The 23559-nt window shown below is 46.3% G+C and overlaps 1 protein-coding gene across 1 annotated transcript; it reads right to left on the bottom strand.

The window, feature by feature from the left end:
• Nucleotides 1–10217: 10217 nt before the first annotated feature.
• On the bottom strand, nt 10218–22878 carry CBX2 (chromobox 2). Its single transcript, XM_048490290.1, has 5 exons — nt 22573–22878; nt 22418–22461; nt 20725–20790; nt 18785–18854; nt 10218–16754 (listed from the first exon to the last, which is right to left on the bottom strand). Exons 1-5 carry the CDS (start codon nt 22642–22644, stop codon nt 15399–15401), a joined length of 1608 nt encoding a protein of 535 aa, XP_048346247.1. The 5' UTR covers nt 22645–22878; the 3' UTR covers nt 10218–15398.
• Between the last annotated feature and the right edge of the window lie 681 nt (nt 22879–23559).

Below are 23559 nucleotides of genomic sequence, written 5' to 3'. Positions count from 1 at the left end.
TGTTTGTTGCTATTCCAAGAGCAAAGACAGAGGTTACTGCAGATTCCCCTTTGCTAGCTGAGCAGCTGCTCTTGGTTGGGGAGGGGGGGGGGGTTAGGGGTGGCTGTATTGGGTACGTTGCCTGAGTGGCTGTACAGGGTGTATTCCAAACTCCATTCAATGCTTGCTGTGGCTACTTGGCTGGAAGAAATCTCTCTTCCTGTGCAACCCTGATCAGTTTAGACGAATTACTGATACTCAAGTCTTTGTGACCTAAAGTAGGGGCCCAAAACTGACTCAAATCTGGCCTCTTGAGTAAATTAGTATCTGGCCTTCAGATTTTTAAAGAATGGCAAATTCCATCATTCCTGGCCTATTTTTCCTACATTTTAGGAAGAATACAGGCCTGAATAAACCAGATGTCAACCCTGTTTTTGGTAGTGAAGATTAAACTGCAAGAATCAGTCTAGGACTTCTGATTTCTTTTGGGAAATTCAAGCTGGGGGAGCCTCTATCCCATCCCATTCAGCCATGCAGTTAAGCAGAAATGCAACAGAGTGGATCCCATTAACATCAATGGGGGTGAAATGGGCCTGACCTCCAAGCTGAGTTAGGGACCTTGGAATGGGGCTGTTGGAATGAGGCTGCTGACAGGGCTTAGGGCCACAGTCTCCTCCTCCCTAGAAAAAGCTGTGGCTTCCTAAGGCTAAAGAGACAAAAGGTAAAAAAGGCAACATGACCAACCTGCCAATGACCTTTTGCTCAAACCCAGCTACAGTTGTTGCCCTTTCAGCCCTTTCTTCCCCTTAATGTGTGGCCGCATTTTGTTCTGTTCCCGGTTGTAAGCCACTTTCATTTTTGCTCTCCTGCGCTGGAGTCAAGCAAAATGTTAGTATCCTTCCTAGAAACCCCTTCTAACCTCTCTGCTCAGTTATATGTATATTAACATGCATAAAAAGCTCCTACCTCTAGCTTTTAAGTCCAGGGCGGAGCAAATGGAAACCTGCGAGACTAGGGGCCCTTCCGCACATGCAGAATAATGCACGTTCAATCCACTTTCACAATTGATGGAGTGTGGGTTTTGCTATTCCTCACAGTAAAATCCAGCTTCAACGTGGATTGAAAATGCATTATTCCGCATGTGTGGAAGGGGCATAGGAAGCAATCCAGGCCGCTGTCAAGGAAGGGTTTTCAGGAACCTGCTCAATCCATTGGGGAGCTCGAGAGAGGCGACCTCTCTGAAAAACTCTGGGTCCACCCAGTGTGACTATTGGAAGGTATAAAGGCTAACGGGGGCTGACCTGGCCGGGGAAAATAGCACAGGGTCAGGATGCTCCTAGGAGAGGCTTCATCATGTTCCTCCTCTCTTACTCCCGGGTGAAGCAATCTGGAAGAACACGCATTCAACTCGGCATGGTATGGGCAAGGTATGGGCAATGTTTAATGCAACCAGCAACCGTGTTACCAAACGGATGGAAAATGTCTTAACACGGATTCAGCACCTGACTTGTTTCTTCAACTTAAAAAAGAAGAAGACATAATGGGGGTGGGGGTGGGGGTGGGGGTGGGGGTAAAGTCTCCATCCCGTTGATTCAGGGATTTCCCCTGGGGCTTTTCCCCAGCCAGGAGCGCACCCCAGTTCTTAGAGGCTCCCTTCTCAAGTTCCCTTGAGTCAACTACTGAGTGTCTTGATGTTAGAAACGAGTCCAGATCCACCTTTGAGACCAGCAAGGTCCCCACGAGAGCTTTGACTCTGGAAAACGCCCACCCTGGGACTCGAGTTGGTCTCTGAGGCGCTCCAGCTGTTCTCCTGCAGGCAGCCCAGCAGGGCTAACCCGGGCCACGTTCTTGATGCTGTTGCCTGCCAAGGAAGCGAAGGAGGAGACAGTTTTGTCTGGGAAGGAGATGTTTTGTCTGGGACCGTCTCCCTTCCGCAGCCACCGCGCCGGTGTAATTGTTGTTGTTCCGGCGTGTTTTCCCTTCTGTTGTGTGTCATCAGCTCGGCAGTTCGCATGGCCAGAAACACTGGTCGGACTGCGTGGAAGCATCCAGAGCGCTGAGTGACAAAGAGGCGCACACACCTTTGCGCCTCCCACCTGGAAACCGGCTCACCTACCGACCAGGGCGTGGGAAAGGCCAGTGGCCAAGGCTTCAGGGGAGCGCGCAGAGCCGGAGGAAAGGAAATGTCTTTGTGAGGTTCCTAGAGCTGAGATGACGATTTGGCCACGTTCTTCCCTTTCTGTCTCAAGGAGAAAGTCCAGGGGTTGTTTTCTAAGGGGAGGTGGGGGGTGGGGGAGAACCAAAACCACCTTAAAAACAGTGCCCTGGAATCTCAAGGGTTTTTTTAAATGGTGGAACAGGGCTGGCCGCCTTCACTCCTGCTTGGTGAACGTCAGTCTTGTTAAGAAGCCCGCTGTTCTTTCACGCACCGTCGGTACAGAAAGGCACTGAGTTCCTTTCCCCTCTTTCCAAATCGATGGCTTGCTCTGGAAGAGGCGCTGCTATTGATGGGGAAGGCGACAGTGGGCCAGGCAGTTTCCTGGCTCCCCGCCGTCAGACTCCCCGTCCCCTCAGACTCACCCCCTACTTGATCAGATGGGCTGTTATTCTCCAGCATCTAGTGAGTGTCCCAGAAAGCCTTCCCCGCGCAGTTCTCCCTTTTGCCGAGTGAATAAGAGGGTGAGCAAAAAGGGGAAAGACCCAGCGTCTGTTCTAGACAACTTCCACTGGTTTGTCTTGGACGTGGAGAGGGATGTGTGAGCACCGTGGGGCGGGGACGGTTCTCTTGGGGCTGGAGGCATCAACTGAAGCTTCTTAGACCCAGAGGTCTCTGCAAGACCGGCTTCCCAACGGGTGCCGGAGACCAGGGGGCAAACCTCTGGCGGTGCAGCCCTCCACAGTTACGCCCTTCTGATGGTGTCTCTCTCTTGAAGGCTGCACCTCCAGGCAGGAGTCCATTGCGATCAGTGGGTTTCGATGGGCTGGTTAGAATCGCATTCATAGCCTTCACAGCCTCTCCAAGCTCAACGACGGCCCTCCGTGTCTCCACCGAGGGAGGGGGACCCACGGAGTGGAGAAATAGGGCGGCCTGTCTCATTCGCACGTGCAAGGAGTACCTCAGAAGGGCGCCTGTTGCGACTGCACGCAGAAGAAGAGAAGAAGAGTTGGGTTTATATATCCACCCTTTCTCTCCTGTAAGGAGACTCGGAGGGGATTGCAAACTCCTTCCCCACTCACAACAAACAGCCTGTGAGGCGGGTGGGGCTGAGGGAGTTCTGAAGAAGTGTGACTAGCCCAAGGTCACCCAGCTGGGGTGTGTTGGAGTGCACAAGCTAATCTAGTTCACCAAACCAGCCTCCACAGGTCAAGTGGCAGAGCCGGGAATCAAACCCGGTTCTCCAGATTAGAGTGCACCCGCTCTTAACCACTGCACCACCGCCTTGCTTACTGCCTGCCCCTTCAGAGCGGAAGGCACAGCCACTGTCCCTAAGGGCAGGCTTGGGGTAGGGGCGCTTCTTCCCTGGGATGATCCCCGCCCCCCCCCCCCGAACCTGGAGGTGGAAGGGCTGCAGTCCTCCTTTATTTCCATGGGTTTCTGCCCATCGTCTTTGCTATGCCGGTGGGGTGAGTGTTCCGCCCCCCTCCTGCTGCTGCGACTTTATCCTGACGAGTCTAGTAGCAGTGGCTTAAGTAGGTTTCATGCACGGTCTTTTTAACATTTGTTGTGGAGCAGCAGCGTTTGGGAAAGCGCGTTGTAAAGAAATAAATACTGCAGAGGGCAGAGCGGAGCTTCAACTTTCCCTTCTACTTGAGATGGGCCAGTTTCGAAGTTCCCACGTTCGAGGCTCCCCAAAGGATGTAAACGGAGGGGCAGGATCAACCACTTTTTTGCTTGACCAGAATTTTAGCCGTCTTATCTCCAGTTCGGCCACAGGATGGGGAGAGAGAAGGGCAGGGAGGAGGGAGTGAGGTTGTGGAAGACGTCAGGAGAACAATAACCAAACTAAATCCACAGTGTCTTTATCAGTGTCATCTCCCAAAGGCTCACCTCTCATCCCGGATTCCCTTTACTACTGGGTGAAAACCCCCAAACAAAACCAGACGAGCACTTCCGCACACGCAAAATAATGCGTTTTCAAACCACTTTCACAACTGTTTGCAAGTGGATTTTGGTATTCCGCACAGCTTCAAAGAGCACTGAAAGCAGTTTGAAAGTGCATTATTCTGCATGTGCGGAATGCGCCGAGGTCCCGTCAAATGGTATATTTAGGATTTAAACATCTCCGTATATCAAAAATAAAAATCAGGTGGCACAGATATATCAATGCTCTCGGGTTCTTCTACGTTACGGGGAGCAGACTTGGCCTTCCTGAAGGGTTTGCTCCGCAGTTGACAAAGAGGGCCAATAACGTCGGGACACAGGAGGGCGAAGGAGCAGGGGAAGTTTTGTCCCGGTTAAAAACTGTTGTGAGGGACGGCAGGAGGGAGAGCGCGTCGGTGGAAAAACATCTTGATGGGACGCTGCCCTCTCCCCCAGACCACGCAAAGGAAGTAGCTGGAGGAGAGATAGCCCCTTTTCTTTCCATCCATTTCCCCGAGTAAAGGTACGCACGAAAACAAGGGAAATGTCGATCGCGACTGTGCCAGGGGGACATGAGTGAGGAGCCCCTTGAAGCAAGCAGAGGAAAGTTTGTTCACATTTAACCAAGTAGCGAAACTTGAAACTTCCGCGGGCAGATCAGACGCCCTCCTCCATATTGAGGAGGGACAGTCTACTTGGAATTAGCAAAGCACTGTAAGTGACCCAGAGTTTAGACCTGAAGTTATCTCTGGGCACCTGAACAACTTCTATAGACTTGCAGGCAGCGCAATTGACTCAGGGGGAAGTCTGAAATCTGTGAAAGGTCATCTGCAAGCCCAGATCATAGAAGCATAGAGTTGGAAGAAGCCTCAAAGGCCATCAAGTCCAACCCCCTGCAATGCAGGAAAACACAGTCAAAGCACTCCTGACAGATGGCCATCCAGCCTCTCTTTAAAAAAGGGAGTGCATTCCACTGTCGAACAGCCTTTACGGTCTGGAAGTTTTTCCGCATGTTTAGGTGGAATCTCTTTTCCTTCACCTTTCCTTCTCCTTGATCAATCTGTTGTGGAAAAGCCCCCCCCCCCCCCCCCCAGTATTTCAGGTCCGGTGAGGCTTGATCCAGATTAAGTTGCATGAAACTGCTTCCAAAATTGCATCTCTGAAGCTCAGTAGGTTGTCCAGCCACAGAACATCAGAAACCCAAACAGCTTTTCTCGAGGTGGCTCAGTACGTTCAGAGGCTGGCTGGAGCCCTATTCCCATCTGCACTCATCGGATTTTAGCCAGCATTTCTCTTGGGGCTCATTTCTTTTTGGCAGTTCTACCCTCCCTCGGGACACACAAGAGTCAAACGCAGGTCATGAAAGCAGGGCTTCACGAGGCAGATTTGAAGAAGTTTCTGAACCTCCCCCCCCCCCTTCCTCATTAGGCGGCTGCTGAAAATCCTTGCTAAAAATCTGCTGACGAAGTGGGGTCCGTTTTCTCTGGAGACAGGGATTGTGCAGATGCTGGGCTCCAGCCATCTATTGGTGTCCAAAGAAGGGGAATCACGGCGGTCCCTTCCGCACATGCAGGATAATGCACATTCAATCTACTTTCACAATAGTTTGCAAGTGGATTTTGCTATACCACACAGTAAAATCCAGCTTCAAAGTGCATTGAAAGTGCATTGAAAGTGCATTATTCTGCATGTGCGGAAGGGGCCACTGACTTGTTAATATACCCAGGGGGATCACGGAGGCAGAAAAGACTGTGACCCACTCAGTGCGAAAAATCCCATATCTTTTCACTTGGCGTATTTCCTTTTCACTGAAGGAAACAAAAATATCCCTAAACTATTTTCCCCATAATAACCGATTAATGGTTTCCAACCTACTGGCCAACTTGTTACCAGACTCTCTTCAGTTGGCCACTAACCAGTTAGTAACTAATTCCTTGATAACCTTGACATGGATGTGGGATTTCAGGCTGAGACTTTTCCTAGAGGAGGTAAGCGTTGGTCTTTAAGTGCAGGATTCTCTTTGGCCACCAGGGGCGCTTTTGCAGTACATTTTCTCCCAGGATAGGCCCCGGATACTCTCCTCTGTGCAAAGCTGGAGTGGTGCTGCAATGGCTCAAGACCAGATGAAAGGGCAAAATTGCTTCTCCAGCTGCTTTTCAGATGTATTTATTTACAAATGCATCAGGCACCTTTATCCCTTGTGGAACTCAAGGCAGCTTGAATATAAATAAACCAGTTATGAAAAAACAACAATAAATGTGAATAAAAGAACACAATTTAAAAATTCCAATTAGGACCGCTAATAAAAAAAAAACAAATCAGTCAAATGTAGCACTAAATAAAACTGCCTCTTGAAGATCAACCTTAAGGGGGACAGGCCCACCTCCTTGCGAGGTTGCTCCATGATTGTGGGGTTTGCTACCAAAAAAGCCCCCTCCTAAGTGCCCAGTGGAAAAGGTTCTTTGATTGATGGGACAGGAAGAATCAGGAAGTATCTCCCTGCAATATTAACTCCAGGGGAGGAGTTCATGGAAGAAGACACCCTGGTCCCAAGCCATGCAGGGATTTTAAAAAAATTGAATTGGCCTTGGGAGCAGGTTGGTAACCAGTGTAATTGCTATAGTATCAGGGTAATATGTTCCCAGTAGCTGTCCCCAACTATCAGTCTAGCTGCAGCATTCTGCACTAGCTGCTGCTTCTGAGCATTTTTCAAGGGTATCCTTAAGTAGACAACCCTGCAAAAATCCAGCCTAGATGCAGCCACCATGATCCATACCTTGGTTACATCAGAATGGAAAAAGAATAGACACAGCTAGTACATCAGTTGAAGCTGGGAAAAAGCAGTCTTACCCAGTCACATCCACTTGGCTTTCTAGGGTGACCGTGGCTTCAAGCAGAGCTTCTGGATCCCAATATTGCATGGAAGCTGCTATATCCAAACCATTCCAGTTATTCAGACTGGATGCAGAGCCCTCCTCCCCAGTTTCTCCATCTCCCGTTTTATAAAGATCTCCAATTCTGCAAATATCTTTAGCTTAAAATTCTTTTGAAAATTTTGCTTTATCAGTCCATACAACTTGGAAGCTTTAAAGGTAGACCTTCTCTATATCCCTTTCCTTCTGGACTGTTCCACCTCTGCACAGTATAACGCTTTGTTTCTTGCAAAGGGAGCTTTGCTCTGATCATGAGGGAATCCCCCCCCCTTCACTATTGTTAACTGGAACAGCAAATCTATAAAAGGACAGCAACGATGTTGTTCTAAAATGTACAGAATTTAATTCAGACATAGTAGTTAAGAATATTTCCCCGAGCCTGCAAATGTGTGTGTACCAACAGAAGTGCATCTTCCTAGGAAGGTAATTCTGTTGCTACAGAGCTTATGAACAACCTGCAGTCCTTACAGACCAAAACACCTTTAATTATTCCACAGGTCTCTGACTCCAATTCTTAGCCATATAATAACAGTTAAAGGACAAGGTTTGCCTGTAACTGTTGTTATACTTACCCTGTTGCTCAGAATCAGTCAATTCTTTAACTTTGCTTTGCAGTGTTGAGCTTTCCTGTTTACACCATTCTTTCCTCTGCCACAGTTTTTTGCTTCCTATCCCAGTTGATCCACCATTCCCCCCCCTTGTTGTTGCCATGCAACCTCCATTGGGAGGCTGTCTGCTGCCTGGGGGGTGGGGGGGTCATCTCTTGCTTAGTGAAAGATCATTGAAAGCCTTGTCCATTTCACCAAGTTCCCAGCTCCAATCTACTGCTCCAGTGATAGGCTTTAAATGTGAAAATAAAATAATGGGAGCCAGTAAAGTGAGAGGAAGTACTGTGGTGGGGGCAGGGGAAGGAGGGAGGAAGGGAGAGAGAAACCCTGATGAAATGGTAACTCATTGGGATCTCCTTCGTTTTTCCTGCGAAGGGAGAAAAAAGGTCACACTTAAAGAGCTTTTGGAAACTGTGAGGATTCTTTGATCTGAGAGTGGACGAGTAACTGAGAATCAAACCTGATGGAAATGTACACTCAAAGCAAAGGAAACCGCACATGCATAAATGTGTTCTCTAGTTTCACTAGTTCTTCTTCAATAGAATTTTGTTTTCTTGTGACTGCAGCAGGTCTCCATAACCCTCACATGTCCCTTCCTCCAGTCTCTCTCTCTTTTTTTTTTGCTGTGATATGATTATTATGTATGGTTAGTCTGGAAGAGGAAGCAGACACACAATGTACTTATCAGAGTGTTGTTAGGGAGTGGGACAGACAACTATGTGGGGGGCGGGTGTGTGTGTCAGTGCACAACTGCTTGGTCTATGGCAGAAATGTTAGCCCTGCCTGTGCCAATGTTTATAGTGTCCCAGAACAAGGTGCACTAACCTGGTTTTGTCTATAGCTGTTTTTAGGAACCAGTTTATACATCATCTTGGAAAAGCCTTTGAATGGTGAGGTCGTTCTGCCTCTGACCCATGTTCATGATTGCTTAGCACAGCAATTGCACAGTTTGTTACTCATTTGTTACCCTGGCTCCTTACAGCTTTCTTTCTAGTGGAAACATTTTCCCAGCATTCAAATTGTAGTTTTGTGACGGAAAAAAATCTTGCCCTGCTAGCTCTGGTACTATGAAAGAAATAACTTCACTGCCTGCAACGTTACGTAAGCTTTACTATTTGAAGAATATTATTTCTCTAAAAATGTTATTCTTCTAAGAAGATCAGAGTGGCATGCATGGCTTCTCTCGATTCCTCACAACTATGATCCTGTGTGGTGTGTTAGGCTGCGATAGATTGACAGGCCCTGTATCACTAAGTGGGTTTTGTGACAAATCAGAATTTGAACCCAAGTCTCCTCAGACCTAGACCAGTACTTTGATTGTGACACCCCTCTGGCTTACTGACCTTGGTGAGCACAGTCATTTATGATCTTATGATCTTGCTGGAGTTTAAAGGTTGATACTAATTTGCTTGCTACCTGCACCTCCTCTCTCGAGCTAGATCAGAATTTTCATTTCACTTTGTTACTGAATCCTTCCTTCAACCCATCCACTGCTTATCCTAAATGCACAAATCCATATGCCAGGCTCAAAGCTGAACTCTTTCAGGGCTTGGGACCAGCATACCTGAATAACATCTTCTTCCAGAAGAACCTGACCAACCTCTTAAGGGCATTTTCCTGCTTTAAGGGCCCTCATTTTCTGATTTTGGGTAGTTAGTAACACAGGAAAAAGCTTTTTAAAAAATGAAGGCACCAAAACTACGGATCTTTCCAGGAATAGCTGTTTGTCATCTACTGTTTCTCGTATGACAGTGTTTGAACAGTGTGAGTTTGTTTCATCTGGCATTCCCTTGATGATCCCTCATTCCTGCAATATGTTTTAATTGCTTACTATATTTTTAATTTTGTTCTAATTTATATGCTTTGTGATTTTTTAAAACTATTAGCCACTGGGGTAGTTCCCATCAGGCAGAAGGGTGGCACACAGGTTTTGTAAACAATCACAGTAGTTCGATGTTAAAATCAGTTTTTGTTTAATCATCTGGAAGGCCTCCTAAGTACTCTGTTGGCTTGTTTACTGACCAAATTGCAGCAGATATTAATGCAGCAGCCTCTCTCCTTTTCACACCCCTTTAAAAATATGAACTGCAATAAGGCTTTATGTTAGTGTTAAAGACTGCCAGTATTTATTAAACTATTAGCCCTCTAAGTAATGCCCTGAAGAAAATGTTTGGTCTCATGAACTGAGGGTGCCCTTCATCCCTGTTCAACAGATATATGAAACGGGGGAACAAACAGTCAGTGTACAAAGTTCACCCCAATTTTATTACCTTTTACTTGCTAGCATGAAAAACTCCTGTGCCAGTGGAAAGTAGTATTAAACAAACTAATGGATAAACCCATTAACAATTGCAAGCCATCATGGTCAAGACAATGTCCACATGGATTATCTTTATGCTTGAGATGTCCCCAGACAGATGGGAAGGCTCCCATGTTTCTTTTTCCTCACGTACTTCTGATGCAAAAGATATTAAATGTTTTCTGAAATTAGTGATTGGGTTAGCTGAACTATTCTGTTGCATTTTGTTATGACCAGTTTCTAATGCTGTAACTGAATTTGGCAGCGAAGCACAGTATTAACTACAAGAGTGGAGTAGTACAAGCCACACAGTGAAGTGAAAATTTAAAAAAATATTTATTGAATACTAAAACCATGAATTAAAAGTTATACAAAAATTGTCCAGCATACCATCTAAGAGATTTTTTTTCCTTTTTAAACCTGCAAAATAAATTAAACAGCTGAAGTTTAAACTAGTGTTAACGGCCGAGAAACACTAGAAGGCAGACATCATATAAGAGAAGCAAGCCAGCCAGGCAGCCAGGGTCAAACAAACAAACCCCAAACGCAGCAGTGAACCCACAGTGAGATCAATGGGCAGACATTGCTTTCAGCCTTATTTAATATTCTGGCTGGAAAGGCTGTCCCACTCTAACAAAGAACCTAAGCTTTCCCATGGTAATAACATCTCCAACTTTTGTTCTCTTAGCATAAAAGCAAAGAAACAGCTCTAGTTAAAGCAATTAGAAAATGTCATACAGGAACTATTTGGCTTTTTAAAAATTAAACACACAGTGATTGACACATATTACAAGAAGCACTGAACTAATTTGCACAAGTTTCCTTCTTGTGAAAGCTATTTCTCTTGCTCAGAAGTGAGTGCATGGAATTCAGAGGATCAGAACAAAACACAATATAAAGTAAATCAGGTTTGTGGGTTTTTTTATATTGTACATATTGTACAATTCTACAGAAGTGGGCTATCTTTAGCATTTCTTCCAGTCAGTGTAAAAGAGCCACTACATTATTCCAAGACAAAAAAAAATATCCATTTGATATACAAATACGGCAGCACTATATAGTTACAAAACAACCCCGCAAAAAAAACCTCTTCAAAAATAGAGCAGAGTAGCAACAGAACTTTAGACAATTGTTTGCCACACAACTAAAACCCTCAGACACATAGCAGCAAACTGAAGAAATATATATATATAAAGGTAGGCTTTGAATACTACTTTTTAATAATTGGTAGATATAGTTAGCATTTATATGAACCATCTGCCAAGGACAGATTTTAAAATTTCAACTGTGAATTCAAATGCACAGTTAGGCTATGAAATGATAGCTTCAATTTTTATTTTTTAATCTTTCACTCAGTTTTGTACACCAAGTAACAAGCACCAATGTCAATGTAGTCGTCAGAAAGTGGTTCATCTTACTGGTTAAGTAAGGTATTTTCAAGAGATAGGCTTTGGAATAGAAATGGCTGGTTAAACAGAAAGGCACAGGATTAGAACTTCTAGGGAAAGAGCAACAGACCTCAGTTTTCCAAGAGAACAGGGAAATATAAAGAAGCCTATTTCTAATGGCTTTCACCAAAGAGCACAGTTGAGAATCCCAAGCGACTTGTGCAGAGGTCTCTGGAACAATGGGAAGCTGCTATACATTAAAATTACAGGTGGAAAAAAATGCATTTAGAAATTTAACAAATACATGGGGGCCTGGTAGGTCAGAAATAAAGAATGTACCAGGGCCAGAGTGAAATATATTATTACTGAAATACTGCAGAGCTCATTATAACAAACACGCACAAAATAAAGTTAGGGCCCAAGAGATTTTATTGATGACAGTGGGGTTTCTGGGTAGAGGGAAAGCTAGTGCCCACTCTTGCATTCTCAGCTGTATGAATGGACCTCTTACCTCTAACCAACAACAAATCCCTTTAATTCATTAGAAGCCAGTCCAGCAGAACAAGGCCTTCTTTCCTTGTGAAAAGACGCTGGCCTCAACAAAGCAGGAGGGTCGCATGTCTCTAACAGACAGCTGTCAGCTCTATTAGCCAAACAGGCCAATTTAGCGTAAGCACTAGCATATTATGAAGTCTTTCCTCTTACTCTGCTTCAAAACCCGGTCTCGTCATAAGGACCTTTAACACTCATTCAGTTGTAATAAAAACATGAAACTGTTGCCGGCAAACACACTGTTTCCAAAAGGCACGAGGAAGAGTTAAAAGGGATTTAGATTCATAAAAGCAAAATACGTAATAAATATCTGACAGACCACAAAGACAGATGGCAGCCATCAAAGTTCCTCTTTTTACTACAAAAGTAAAACTTGCCAATTTTTTTTAAAAATACCATTCTTACTGTGTCTTGAACTTCAAGCCTAAACTGGGCCAGACTTTGCCAAGAGCTTTTCAGAACAGTGCCCAGTATCCCAAATGGAGAACTGTCTGAGCTTAAAACTAACCGGCAGAAAGAAGCATCAACATAATTTTGCATTTTTGGCACCCAAAGAGAGAGAGAGAGAGAGAGAGAGAGAGAGAGAGAGAGAGAGAGAGAGAGAGAGAGAGAGAGAGAGAGGGAGGATAGATTGATATTTCGCTTAAAACAAAAACTAGACCACAAGGCCCCAGAGTTTATTATTATTATTATTATTTATTATATTTATAAACCGCCCTCCCCCGAAGGGCTCATTATCTCATGTAAACTTTGCAACAGAAATTCATGTCTCCTGATGTAGACATTCTACCCCACAGGGCAGGAGTGTAGCTAGAACTAAAAGGGGGGGCGGCGGAGTAGAGACAAAACATGGACACTGGACAGCAGAACAAAGAACAGGAGGGGAATACAGATCCCTGTAAAGTATACATGCATTCAGAATTAAATGTTGTTTCACTTAAGTCTATTTACAAGGATGCCTTTAAGAAGAGAACATAACTGTCACATCTACAGAGCCCATGAGAACACCTTCTAATATACTAGCAAAAGAGCTGTTTGCTGAGCCTAGTCAAGGTTTCTTGATATCTATAGTTGTCATGCTGCCAAAAGGAGGGGTGTCACTGCAGTATGCTAAGCAGTGATTTCCTGGGTGAGTTGTGGTAACCAGTTCTCTTCTTTCCTTGTGAAAAGACGCTGGCCATCTTTTCGGGTCTTGCTGACCCATCTTTTCGGGTCTTGCAAACAGGGGAACCAACATTATAGTCTGCTTCCCTAACCCTGCTCCGCAGCCTTGCACAAAAGAGCCTCCACCAGAATTTTTACCCAAACTGTTCTTAGATGCTCAATACATTACTAGAAACTTGCACCCCAACTGTAAACACAACCACTTTGAAGCAGATTACTTCAATGTAAGCAAATTCAGGATCACAGGCTGAGGTGAGTATTTAAGTAGCAAAAATTCTTAATATAAATGGAAGCAATATCTTATCCATGGTTTGCAACCTCCCTTCTTCTCATGTTTGTTGATGCTATCACCCCATGAACTCCAAAGGATATATAAAATGACAACAGGAAACCAACAGGCTCAGTCACTGGATTTCAAGCAAGGATCCAAAGAGAATGGTGCAAAAGTTAGCAAGCCACACACTCTTTGGGTAGCTCAACATGCATTAAAACTATTCAGGACAGACAGATCCAACAAACAACAGCTCTTGGCAATCAAGTGTTTGTAGAAGACACTCCAGGACAATACACTCTAGATTGCAAAGACAAACAGCTATTCTGAAACTTGGCAATGTATCCCTATTCAGGTTTGGAGGCCTTTGCCTATGAATACTCCAGGTACTCCTTGTTTCCAAGCAATGCTGCAGTTTCTAATTTAGTGTCATGTACCAATGTAAATAAACAAGCCATCTGCAAGATGGAATGATAAAACAGAGCTGCTGCTCAGAGCTACTCCAAACCTGGAAGATAATGTTGGCCTCAATAAGCCATCTGTCATGGAAAAAATAATACAAAGCCAAACTTGAGTCACAATGTGACTTCAGGAAAACCTAGGCCCAACATGGACTTTGGTGCTGGATTACCCTCCAACCTAGCTTCTTTCTTGTCTTATGCCCCGCCAAGAAAGTAAGGCTCATGTTGCATTAAAAAAACCCACATAAGACCAAGGCATACAATACCTATATACAGTTGCACACTTCAAAAGAGAAAAAAAAACAAATTTCTCAGAATATCAGTATGGAATGTTTCACGGTTAAGTTGCAAGAGTGTGTGGCAGAGACAGCATGATAGCGGCTCTGTTCTCTACATAATGAAAGCCTTCCACTCCGTTTGGACAGCATTTCCTTACCTCACTTACATCTGCTCCCAAGATTCAGTTACCATCTTTTATTACAGATCCAGCAGTTACAGAAGTTCCTCACTGTACTGAGAGAACATGTCTCAATAGCCTCTGTACCAAAACCTAAGGACCACTTCACTTCCAACATTTCAACATGGATACTAGTTCTGTGTACGATACGAAACGTAGCCTATATATAAGCCATCACCATGCTTGTGAGGTGTTTGGCTGTCTGTACTCATCCTGGGAAGGTGCCACGGGCTGTAGTTGCCCTGTGTATGTGATGATGTTAAGCAGAAGTACTTTCTATTAGAAGTTTCCACATAGGTGATAATAGGGATGAAGGGAGAGCATGTATACCGGCACCTGGCAGGTGAAAAAGGTTGCTTAGTTTTGATGGAAATGTTTCTGGGACCACTTAAAGGCTTTGTTTTTCAAACAATTTCTAGCACAAATGTTAATAGATAGTCCTGATGCTACCACTCTGAGCCAAGAGAAATAGCAAACAGGCAGCTTGGCCATGTAGCCAGTAGCACCTACAGTTTCTAGGCCCAGCCCCCCAAAGCTCTGAAGGCAATATCCTCTTCTGTATCAACCCCATTTAGCTTGCAAAGGCAAACTTAAGGAAATGTAAACAATATTCCCATTTCACACAACCCTTTTGTAGTAATCTAAATATTAAAACTAATATTCAAGTTTTGACTGGGTTTCACTGTCCCAAGCTCAAAAGATTCAGATATTGATTATTTGGTGGAAGAATACATTTCCTTGGATAACACAAAATAATAGTAGAAGTTTGTTTTTAGAATCCTTCCCTGCAAACTTACCAGGCAACTGGATACTCAGTTTTCTGCCATTTCAAACCATAAAGCTAAGAAATCCAAGTTCAGCAATACCTGGGTGAGTAACCGTCTCTCAGTCTCTCCTATACTGACTGATTTTAACTAAAGCCAACATTTTTGAGAATCTTCAACCCTGCCTCTCTCTCTCTTTGGCAGAACAGGAAGAACTCTCTATAGTCTTCAAGGTGTTTCTATAGAGTAGACTAGCAGAAGCCACAAGATCTCACAGTCAACAACTATATACTCTCTCAGTGTAGGTTCACCACTTACTAGAACACAGCTTATTATAGGGTGAGAACAGCCAAGTCAGATCTCCCTTTCTGGCATCCAATGCAACAGTCAGAGTCAGTGAGAAAGGTGGAAAGGGACAAGATGTGACCCTTGCCATACGTTTCAGTAATGCCTAAGATTAAAGAAGCCAACGCTAGTTGGGGATTCCTTAACTGTCACAGTGATCAGGTTAGCAGTCACATCTGTGACAAAGACATGTTCAATGAGACTGCGAGTGGGCTTCCAATCCTGGCTAGTTTGGATGGAGACAGACATATTCTGGCCTGCTCCAGGGAAAGCGGCAGAGTCTCGGTCTGAATCAGAGCTAGTCTCCTCTTCTCCGGTGCTCATTTCTGACAGAGCTGATGTTTTGTGATTTTCTGCTGTGGTACATCCCTCCTGTGTACTCGAGGTGCTGCTTTTCGTTGTCAAATCTTTCTCGCCAGTCGCTATTCTTTGTGTTGGCTTCTCACTTTTGTGAGCGTCTGTATCTGAATTTGCAGTGTTTGGTCCAATGGCTGGCCCACTGCCTTTGGGCACACCTGTGCTCATGGCTGCAGTGTTGCCAGCACTTTTGGCCACCGTCCCACAAGCATGTCGGGGAAGGATGCTCCCTCCAATGGAGGTTGGTCCATTTTTCACACTTTGTAGATTTAAAGCTTGGAGATTGAGCTCTTGGTTGGAAGCTAGTTGGCTGCTGGGAGAACTGGCAGGAACCTTGTTACCATTGTGCAAATTCTGAGCACCAGCACCAAACCCTGTTTTCTGTTCCCCCAATGCGTTGCCGCTCGGTCTCTTAGCCACTTTGGACCCTTGTAAAGTCAGCTCCAAATCCCCGGCACTTTTCTGGTTTTTCGGTTTTAAATCCAGTCCTAACCCACTCTTGCAAGACATGGCTGACTTGAGTGTCAGCCTTCCCACAGCTGAAGTATCTGCTGAGTTCTGATTTTGTGACATCCTGCTCATGTAATGTACGATGGAGCTCTGCCAACTGATGCCACAGTTTGGGCTTCCAGGCGAGTTACCTTTCACAATATTAGCCAGGTTGTCAGTAGAAGATGCTCCAGAACAAAAGCCACCAAATGCACCTTGCGCTTCCTTCATGTGGGATTTAAGTATGGCAATGCCAGAACTCTGAGCATTGTGTTGTGGTTGCATCTTGCCCATCAACTTGGGTCCTCCTCCCCCCATGTCTTTCCGATTAGTTTTCAGCACTTTTGTTAGGTTGATGGTCTTCTTTGCTGCCTTCTGTTCCGGAGGCATCGGCTTCCGCCCACGCTTTTTCCTAACAGCATCTTTGTTATCAGGCTTGGCAACCAGAATTTGAGCTTTCTTCTGTGGCACAGGGTGGCTCTCTCTGCTCCGTTGACCTCTCTTTGTGTCAATGTCACTCTCATCCTCTTCCTCAGAAGAGGAAGATGAGGAGGAGGTTGATGAAGAAGAGCTACTGGATTTGCTCTTTGGTGCCAGCTCAGGTTCCTTTGAAAACAAAGTTAAAAAACAAAGTGTGAGAGAGCTAATATGATCTGGTTCTTCACTACGATTGTAGTGAAGGATTTTAGAGAACAGTTATAGTGCAGTCCTCAGCGGAGTTCCCTTCTCTAAGTCTAATTCAGGGGTAGGGAACCTGCGGCTCTCCAGATGTTCAGGAACTACAATTCCCATCAGCCCCTACCAGCATGGCCAATTGGCCATGCTGACAGAGGCTGATGGGAATTTTAGTTCCTGAACATCTGAAGAGCCGCAGGTTCCCTACCCCTGGTCTAATTAAATGAATTTCATCCTTTGGGTTTCTGCAAGACAAGCGGACCCAAAATAAGGGCTTAGAAGAAGAAGAGTTTGGATTTATATCCCCCTTTTCTCTCCTGCAGGAGACTCAAAGGGGCTTACAATCTCCTTGCCCTTCCCCCCTCACAACAAACACCCTGTGAGGTGGGTGGGGCTGAGAGAGCTCTGAGAAGCTGTGACTAGCCCAAGGTCACCCAGCTGGCATGTGTGGGAGTGTACAGGCTAATCTGAATTCCCCAGATAAGCCTCCACAGCTCAGGCGGCAGAGCTGGGAATCAAACCCGGTTTCTCCAGATTAGATACACGAGCTCTTAACCTCCTACGCCACTGCTGCTAAAACAGCTTAGAACTGTTTAGGATTACAGTTAGTGATCTCACCCACAGTAAACTAAAATAGCTTAGTTAACACAACTGGTTTATAGCACACACCATTAGTTTTGTGCTATTAAAGAGCTCTCTTTGTGCATGCATGCAAACAATTAAGTTAGGTTTTATGTAAGGCCACAGTATACTAATTTGGAAACATCATAATGAAGAACGGGAAGCTGCAGTACTGCAGTCCAAGCTCTGTTCATGACCCAAGTTCAATCCCGATGGAAGTCCGTTGCAGGTATCTAGCTCAAGGGTGAGTCAGCTTTCCATCCTTCCCAGGTCAGTAAAACAAGTACCCACCTTGATGGGGTTATAGTGTAGATGACTGGGGAAGGCAATGGCAAAATGGTATAGTGGCTAACAGCAGGTGTACTCTAATCTGGAGGAACTGGGTTTGATTCCCTGCTCTGCCGCTTGAGCTGTGGAGGTTTAACTGGGGAATTCAGATTAGCCTGTGCACTCCAGCACATGCCAGCTGCATGACCTTGGGCTAGTCACTTGGCTGGCCAAAAGGCCGTAATAATAAATATCTATCTACCTTGGGCTAGTCACAGTTCTTCGGAGCTCTCTCAGCCCCACCTGCCTCACAGGGTGTTTGTTGTGAAGCGGGAAGGGAAAGGAGTTTGTAAGCCCCTTTGAGTCTCCTTACAGGAGAGAAAAGGGGGGACCTCTTCTTCTAAATAGTCTGCCTAGTAAATGTTGTGATAAGTAATGACCCAATGCTTGCACAGAGGACTACCTTTACATCATCCTAAGTCTGGAACAAGAGGAGCATGCTCCCGATTCTGATCGGGAGCAACAGCCGCAGAAGGCCATTGCTTTCACATCCTGCATGTGAGCTCCCAAAGGCACCTGGTGGGCCACTGCGAGTAGCAGAGAGCTGGACTAGATGGACTCTGGTCTGATCCAGCTGGCTTGTTCTTATGTTCTTATGTTCTCTATCTGGACATCCTCTTACTTTTCAAATCTCAGAAACCGTTTCAACTTTCTTTAATAAGAAAGTTGCCAGCTACAATCGTGCTTGTGGTGACTTACTTCTCTGATGGTTTGTGAAGAGAAAAATCACCCCAAGCAATCAAACAAGTTTGTCACGATGTGAGGAGGGAAAAAAAATCCTGGCTGCAGCACCTGGCTCAAATATTAGCCAAGTATGCCCAATGTAATTACGCACATGGTAATACATGCTGACGCAGAGCTGAATCAAGCACACTATGCTCGTCTAACCCACCTGGTTGCCTCAATATGGAATTTATGTGCAGGAAGTTCATGTATAATGTACAGATAAGCCTTCCACCCTGCTCCCCAAAGCCTCCACTCCCATCTGCTTTCCAGAAGTCTCCCTTACTCACAACGTTTTTCCTGGGCCTGCCTCTAGGTCTCTTGCCCCTTTTCTGATTTTGGACTTCTTTCTCGTGTTCTCTGAAAAGATAAAAACAACAACACAAGAGTAAGTCATCTTTGCCTCTCATTAACAGATACCACATTTCCACTCTAAGCAGCTTGCTTTTGATTAGTCTCCCACAAAGCCTTCTATTGTTTTTATTGCTCCCTTTGTTATTGTTTCCAATATCTGTAAATTCTCATATCAAAATTCTTTGCCGTCTACCACTAGAAGAGCGTATGAATTGCGCCAGGGAGGGAGAATGAGGCAACTTAAGCTCACGATTCTGTCTTCAGACACCAGGCAGTTATCGGGTTTACGAATACAATTTTGAGGAAGGCTGTTTTCTTGTGCTTCACTCTTTTCATACCAAGCATGTAAGTCTCTATTAGGCCACTGTCATCTTTCTTCAAAAATTAAGATACTACAAAGCATAGCTTTCATGAGGGTGACTGCATTCTGAATAATTTTAGTTACTTTATTTTCTCTATTTTGTGCCATATGTATAGTATTCCTAAATGCATCTAAACATATCACAGCAACGCAAGGGGTGAGGGGAAGATGCTTTACCACCTTTAACTGTGGTAACAACACAGAGATGGGAAGGGAGTGAGGCCACTTATAAACGTTTTAGAGGATTGATGGCTATGAGAAACCAGGCATGAAACAAGAGCCACCACAGCTGGCAGCAAGCCTCACAAACAGAGAAAGCTGTCTAAACCAGCAGAGGCCATTTCTGGACCCCATTACAAGAGGGTACTATGTAGGAATGTACCTCCTTACATCTTGAGCTCCAAGCTTGTGAAGAACGTTATGCATGCTGATCCATTTACACTGGAAGGTTGGGGGAAGGGCACAAATAGACAGATATCTTTCTTCTTGTTTACACCCTCCCCTTCCCCACGAAGAAGGTTGTGATGCGATGCCAGGGAAGATAATACCTGCTTCAGCTCCCTCTTGTGCGTTTAATTTTGATTTTTTCCTAATAATGTGGTGGCTTCTATTATTGCAGAATATCAAATTTCCAGAGAACATGCATTTCTAAGTTTTCTGACAATGTCTTAAACTTGGTATACACATCATCAGGTCTTCTCTTCCTCTGTACATCCAGAATTCTGTTGCTTAATCACTCATCTCTAGAGAGGTCCCTCTGGCGATCTCTGTAATCTGCTCTAGATCTTGATACCCCTGAGTGGTATCTTTTCTATGTTATACACAGGATACCAGAAGAAGGGGCTGTTACAATCCACCTGGCAACAGCCAATATCCTGAATCAGTGTATCCCCCAAAAGTTCTCATTTCCTTCTTAAAGGTTGAGAAGTACACTGTATCCCATTAACAATAGGCAGGAGTTCACCAGACATTATACGTCCTTAAAGGGTTTTTTTTCCAGATAACATAAAGCCTCTTACTCATTTACTTGCAAAAATATTACTAAAATAAACAAAAACTGGTACTAAATTGGGCAAATCAAGAAAGCAGCAGCATGTGGACAATTACCATGTACATTCAAGCCTATAATAGTCCATTAAATGCCATCATAAGAAGAAGAGTCTGGATTTATACCCTGCCTTTCTCTCCTGTAAGGAGACTCAAGATGGCTTACAAACCCTTTCCCTTCTTCTCCCCCATAAATAGGCACTTTGTGAAGTAGGTGGTGTTGACAGAGTTCCAAAGAACTGTGACTAGCCCAAGGTCACCCAGCAGGCTTCATATGAAGGAGAAGGGAAACAAATCCAGTTCACCAGAGTCAGCTGCTCATGTGGAAGAGTGGGGAATCAAACCCAGTTCTCCAGATTAGAGTTCACCACTCTTAACCATTACATCATGCTGGCTCTCAGTTTAAGGGCAAAACAAGGAACATATAATAAACTCTGTCTCCATGCTCCACAATTACAGCTCACTCACTTCTTCTGAAAGGCCAACAGAAGTCTGGGGTCAAGAATGTTCTCTTCAGGTTCCCAGCTGTTGTGCCTGGAAAAAAGTAACAAGTAATTACAAGGGGAAAAAAATCATAAAATAAATAGTTGGCTTGTAACAGCTCCAGGCTAGCCTGATCTTGGCGGATCTCAAGCTAAGCAGGTTGGACCCTGATTGGAATTTGGATGGACAACCTCCAAGGACTACTGGGATGCGATATAGGCCCCTTCCGCACACGCAAAATAATGCGTTTTCAAACCACTTTCACAACTGTTTGCAAGTGGATTTTGCTATTCCACACAGCTTCAAAGAGCACTGAAAGCAGTTTGAAAGTGCATTATTCTGCAGGTGCAGAAGGCGCCTTAGAGACAAGCAATGGCAAAGCACTTCTGAACTACTCTTGCCTGGAAAACCCTAGAGGGTCACTGTAAGTCAGCTGTGACACACACAAGTTATGATATAACTTTTATTATAAATGCCTCACTTTGAGGCCATGCATGCCCCCTTCTCCATGTAAGGGCTAGAAGTAGTTGCGTTTTCTGAATAGATCTTGACCACCACAGCCCCAGCTGTACAGAACAGCTATACTGGCAAACTAGTGCCTTCATTCTTGGAATGGGTTAAAAAAATGATCAGGGAGATGAAATGTCAGAACTATAGACCTTTAAACAGAGTGAGAATTTAATGGCCTGTGACAGACCATGTTCAATTTGCTTAATGGACAGGGGGAAGCAATCGGACTATTTGCTCAACAGAAGGAACATCTTGGCTAGAATTTTGATATCTGGCAAATGTGTGTTTGGGCAAGTATGGTGAGAACTCATAGAAGAAAAACAGAGACAAACTACTGGTTTGTGCGGGGAGCACGCAAAGGGAGTAAACAGCAAAAAAGGTTCCTCTCTTTGGCTTACACTCCCCCCCCCCCCCGCCCATTAACTGATATCTCAGGTTTCAGAAGGGACTCCCACGGGTGGCCAACCTATGGCACTACAGATGTTCATGGACTGCCCACTGGCCATGCTGGCAGGGGCTGATGGGAACTGTAGTTCATGCACATCTGGAGTGCCATAGGTTGGCTACCCCTGCATAGCATAGGCAACAAGGGCACCGTTGGCACTTCTGCGCTGGAGCTGAGGGACTGGGAGATGCAGGGCACCGCACTCTTCGCTGCTGCTCCTTCTTACAAAGGGGGGGGGGGGGAAGCGGCCAGGACTCGGCGCTCAGTTTCGCAGGAGTAAAACAGAAACATGCAACACCTGGGCTGCAGCAGAGACCCACTGCAGAGGAAAGAGTAGGATGGCGAGTGGCCGGTGGGGGCGGGGGGGGGGCGAGCAACAACTAATTCATGGTAAACAAAAGAAAGTCGTGCGGGAGGAAGCGTCGCTCTGCTTCGCCGGCAAAAACCGCCAAAACAAGCCCGAGAGTCTCTTGCGGCACCCTGGAAGCGAGAGCCCGTCGCGCCCGCCCCTCCCACACGGGCCCCTCCGGACTCCCGAGCGCCGCTCTCAGCCGGCCCCCCTCCGGGGCTTGTTTTCCCAAACTCTGCGCTCGCCTGGGCCCAGCATCCCCCAGCCCCCAAGCCACGCCCCTCAACCCCCCGCCCGCCCGCCGGCTCCTTCAGCCCAACGGCTGCCGGGCGGGCGGCTCAGCTGCTGCTGCTGGGCTCATTGTCCGAACTCACTTGGAAGACCAGCCGCGCCACTTCACCAAATACTCCAGCTTGCCCTGCGGCGAAAGAGAGAGAAAGAAAGGGAGAGGCGCGTTAGGGAGAGGCCAGCAGCAGCAGGCTGCCCGGCGAAGGGCAGGCGTCGAGTCCCGGCCGGGTCGGCTGCCCACCTTGCGGAGCCGCTTGCTGAGGATGCACTCGGCGGCGAAGACCTGCTCTCCCACGCTGCTCAGCTCCTCCATGGCGCCGGCTGGGCTCCCTCCTCCGCCTCCTCTTCCTCCTCCGCCGCCGCCGCCTCTGACTTGCCTGTAGCGGAGCCAGCGTTGTGCCTGCAGCAGGCAGGGGGCTCCGCGAGCGCGCGCTCCTCCTCGCCCGCCGCCGGGCGCCCCGAGCCAGGAGCCAGCGCGCGCGCCCCACTCGCCGCCACTCCTCGGCCTGGCTGCCGTTGCGGCGTACACAATGCAAGGCGCGCGCAGCCGACTCCGCCTCCCCACGCCCTACTCCAGGACTCCCCAAATCCCCCCGCAGCCAATGAGGAACGAGGAGGCGGAGTCTGGGAGCGCGGCGGCTGGAGAGCGCGACGAGCGGAGCAGCTGCTATTGTTTGAGGCGGAGGAGGAGGCGAGTTGCGTGGAGGGAGTTGGGCTCGGCGGGGGCTGCGTCGCGGGCTGGGGCGCAGCGCCTAGGAAAACAACACCCTGTTCCTACCGGTCGTTCTTCGCGGCTCTTCCGCGCATGAGTGCCGCTGTGGTTTGAGTTAGAGCAAAGTTGGACTGAAGAAGTTGAAATGCGGGTGTGTTTTGGGCTTGGAAAGGCGAAGTCTTCCTCTCAAGCCGTGAAAAGAAAACCATTGCACTTTAGTTCGGGACGCTCGCCCCGGGAACGTCCTTTGGACAGGTCTGGGGTTCCCCGGGGCGTCACCGAATTCCGTGATTGCTGCCGTGACTCTGGGATGGCAGCGATCACCGACCTGTTGAGCAGAAGATTCGGTTATTACTATTGTCAGCAGTTCACAGATGAACAGTTTTATAAAATGGTGTGTGTGTGTTTGTGTGCGGACTATACGGGGATGGGGGGAATTAGGAGAGGACAAATATAGTGGTGAGGGCTGAGCTATGAGCCAGAAAACACTGACTTCGCTCTCACCACTTGATTGCA

This window comes from Sphaerodactylus townsendi, linkage group LG03 (genome assembly GCF_021028975.2).
Source record: "Sphaerodactylus townsendi isolate TG3544 linkage group LG03, MPM_Stown_v2.3, whole genome shotgun sequence".
In the NCBI taxonomy this organism is placed as follows: Eukaryota; Metazoa; Chordata; class Lepidosauria; order Squamata; family Sphaerodactylidae; genus Sphaerodactylus; species Sphaerodactylus townsendi.
Note: the sequence above shows the minus strand (reverse complement) of the source record. Positions and strands in the feature narration are given on the sequence as shown.

Bases quoted from the DNA above. Each gene is read 5' to 3' on its own strand.
- CBX2 (XM_048490290.1), bottom strand. From the start codon at position 22,644: ATGGAGGAGCTGAGCAGCGTGGGAGAGCAGGTCTTCGCCGCCGAGTGC. The intron at 22,462-22,572 runs GTGGGCAGCCGA...CTTTCGCCGCAG, and splicing joins TCAGCAAGCGGCTCCGCAAG to GGCAAGCTGGAGTATTTGGT. The intron at 16,755-18,784 runs GTGAGTAAGGGA...TTGTTTTCAAAG, and splicing joins GCAGGCCCAGGAAAAACGTT to GAACCTGAGCTGGCACCAAA.